Source organism: Geospiza fortis, unplaced genomic scaffold (genome assembly GCF_000277835.1).
Source record: "Geospiza fortis unplaced genomic scaffold, GeoFor_1.0 scaffold132, whole genome shotgun sequence".
Lineage (NCBI taxonomy): Eukaryota > Metazoa > Chordata > Aves > Passeriformes > Thraupidae > Geospiza > Geospiza fortis.
In genome coordinates, this window is record NW_005054446.1 from 1427959 (window position 1) to 1430929 (window position 2971).

Sequence of the window (2971 nt, forward strand, 5' to 3'; positions counted from 1 at the left end):
TGCTGCTGGCGGGGTGTGCTTAGGTGAAGGGGCGATCGGGCTGCATTGACCTGCCTGGCTCCGACCCCTTCCCTGGCACTCGGGATCGCAGGTGCTGCTGCTCGCCTCCTTCCCCGGCTGCCGGGCTCTCCCCGGCCCTTCCCCCTTGGCTGTCCCATGGCCCCTCAGCTGGTCGGGCGGTGGATGCAGCCCCGGGCCCCTGGGTTCCCCGCCTGTCCTCGGCCTGATGCCGTGGCCCTGGAGCAGCGCCGTGCAGCGTGTGCAGCCTGTGAGAAAAAGGCATCTGCTGCAGCCGAGTTTAGTCCGGAGGGTAAAACTGAGCTTAGGAGAATGCAGACTCCACGCTCTTTGTGTCGGTGTCAGCTCAGGGCTGGAAGGAGTTGGAGTACCAACATCATAAAAACACAGCAGGTACATCCATGGTGAGCATCAGAAGTGTGCTGAGCCACGGATCTTTGAACTCTGCAGTGTGACAAAGACAGGAGCAGGAGTGTTGACAGGTGTTAAGAATTGTCTTATGTTGCTGCTGTTCTTGTTGTTTAGGCTTATCTTTTTTCTCTTTGCAATAACTAGAAGTATCTGCCAGCAAATCTGTGATGCGTATCATGGTAAGGAAATTGTTCCAAATGCTGCCTCTAGACAAAAACCTAAGTGTGCCTTTTTCATGTCTTCGTTATTTGATATTGCTAGTAAGGTAAGGAGCTTTGCTCAACAGCCAATCTCATTTTATAGAGACATAGAGACCTGAACGCTTTTTCCATGTGATGGGTGTTAAAATCTCAAATCAGAAAACAAAGCTCCTTTGATTTGCCTGCAGGGCTGTGCCGTGCTTGCTAGGAATGTGATATTGGGAGCTGACAGCATGTGATTGTGAGCTGCTAGCTCGATCACTAACGTGTGCTTGGGGATAATTCTCCCAGATTAGTGCATGTGGATGTCAGGCAGAGTCTTCTGAGCCTAGTCAGGGCTGTGACTGTGCACCCAGTTGGGTTTGCTTCACCTGTCAGTAGGTCTGTGCTGCTGATTTTTACTGCAGCTGCTGTGTTGGTACACAAGAGAGCTTGGAACAGAAAGCCTGCGCTTCTTTCTCACATCTCCTGCCAGCTGGACAGGTTCCTCAGGTGATAAAAGTAGACTTTCTCTCAAAGGGTTTTGCTTGATTGGCAGCTCAAGTGTAAACATTAGAAGGTGAGTTCAAAGTCTTCTTGGCTGAACTAAACCCACAGACCTGATGATAAGGACTGAGAGTGTGATGGTTCACGCAACTGCTTCCTCCAAAACAGCTCCAAAGTTACGTAATACTTGGACATGCTACTTCCCAGTGAGAATTTTAAGTTTTGGCAGGTACCAAAGCAAATAACACGGATCCAAATATTGTGGTAGCTCTTCCATAACTGTAATCCCTACCTCGTTTTAAAGGCACAGGATGGGACATTTTGCAGAGCTAAGTGGAGTTGGGTATCCTAAGCCTATTTGTACCACTGACTTGCAGTGCTGTTTTGCTTTTTGTAACACCAAGCAAGCACAGCTGATCTTGTTGCAAGACAGGAGATTGGTCCCTGCTGGCCTTGTTTCCAAGCAGCCGCAATTGTTGGCAAAGAGTTGAGTGTGTGCAATGGGACTGGCATAGGGGGCAGTTGTCTATGGAGATGGTCTGTCTTGTGGAGAAGGCTAATGGTTGGAAATGCAGGTGTGAAGCCAGCAGAGAAAACAAATGACAGTTTGTGGGGATGGCCTGGTCAGAGGGGATTCTGTGCTTTGTTTCTGACATAGCAATAGTTTGTGCATTCTTGAGTACCTGCCCCATCAGCACTGACTTTCCTACCTATGTTGTAAAGCAGTGCTGCCTTTTGGGCACAAACAGGATGGAAACTCTGAAGATGAATACAGTACAAAAAGCAGCTGCAGTAGACAATAAAAAATATCTGCCAGCATGCCTGAAATATGGGTCTTCTCAAGCCAGGTCTCATAAGCTCTTGGAGATCTATTTCACACCCAAGATAGCTCAGCTACATTAGAAGGCATAAAATCAGCAGGATGGCTTCTGTGGTAGTGTTGGAAACAAAATGGTTTTAATAAAAGGCGAAATAACAAAACTTCTTACAGAGAAAAACGGAGACAAGTGCAAGAGGTTCTTGCTCCTGGTAAAACACCTCACAAAAGCCATTTGTTTCTTTCTCTTCTTTTTTTAGCAAATTGCCCAAGCAGGACTTTCTGGCTCCTGTCCAATTAGGTATCCTTAAGTTTGAGGTGAAGTCCCCCAGGTCCCGTGAGGTGTCTTTTTCGCTAATTCAGGAGAGAAACTTTTGGGCTTATTTCCTTTTTGAGGGGACAAGGGATAGTTTTGTCACTCCATCAACAAGGGGCACATTCCTATGCATGCCCAGCCCAAGGCTACAATCACTATCAGCATTATCTAAACATGCTTTTTCCTGTGTTTTCTCCAGATTTCTCGCTATAGCTTACAGTGAAACCTGGCAAAAGGTGATGGTGATGAATGCTGGGTCTTGGCATAGGCTTCTTTAATCATCTGCTGCTCACCCCAGCAGTGCCTGCTCTGTGCAGACACCCATGTACTGACTGTCCTCTTTGTGCTCCCCTCTGCAGAGCTCCCACCATGGTTAATGAGACCCAGCACAGCTGCAGTGCCAGCTCCAGCTCCAGGTCTGATGGCGGCAGCAGCAGTGGCAGCGAGAGCTCCAAGGACAACTCGCGCTGCTCCACCCCGGTGCTCGACGCCGACCGGCACGAGCGGCTGCGGGAGAAGATGCGCCGCCGGCAGGACGCTGGGGACAAGTGGTTCTCCCTGGAGTTCTTCCCTCCACGCACAGCCAATGCTGCTGTCAATCTCATCTCCAGGCGAGTGCTGCAGGGTAGGAGAGGGGAGGTGTCTGTGGTGGAGGGCAGGGAAATAGCTAACTAACAGAGGCAGGCTCTGCTCCATGCTCTGTCTCCCCTTCCAGGTGACGAA

General features: G+C 49.6%; 1 protein-coding gene across 1 annotated transcript in view; it reads left to right on the forward strand.

Moving 5' to 3' along the window:
• The first annotated feature begins 2497 nt into the window (after nt 1-2497).
• MTHFR (methylenetetrahydrofolate reductase) overlaps nt 2498-2971 on the forward strand; it is a 9315-nt gene continuing 8841 nt past the window's right edge. Inside the window, exon 1 of the mRNA XM_005427469.2 lies at nt 2498-2859. Coding sequence (XP_005427526.2) covers nt 2498-2859 — 362 coding nt within the window. The remainder of the gene's footprint in view (nt 2860-2971) is intronic.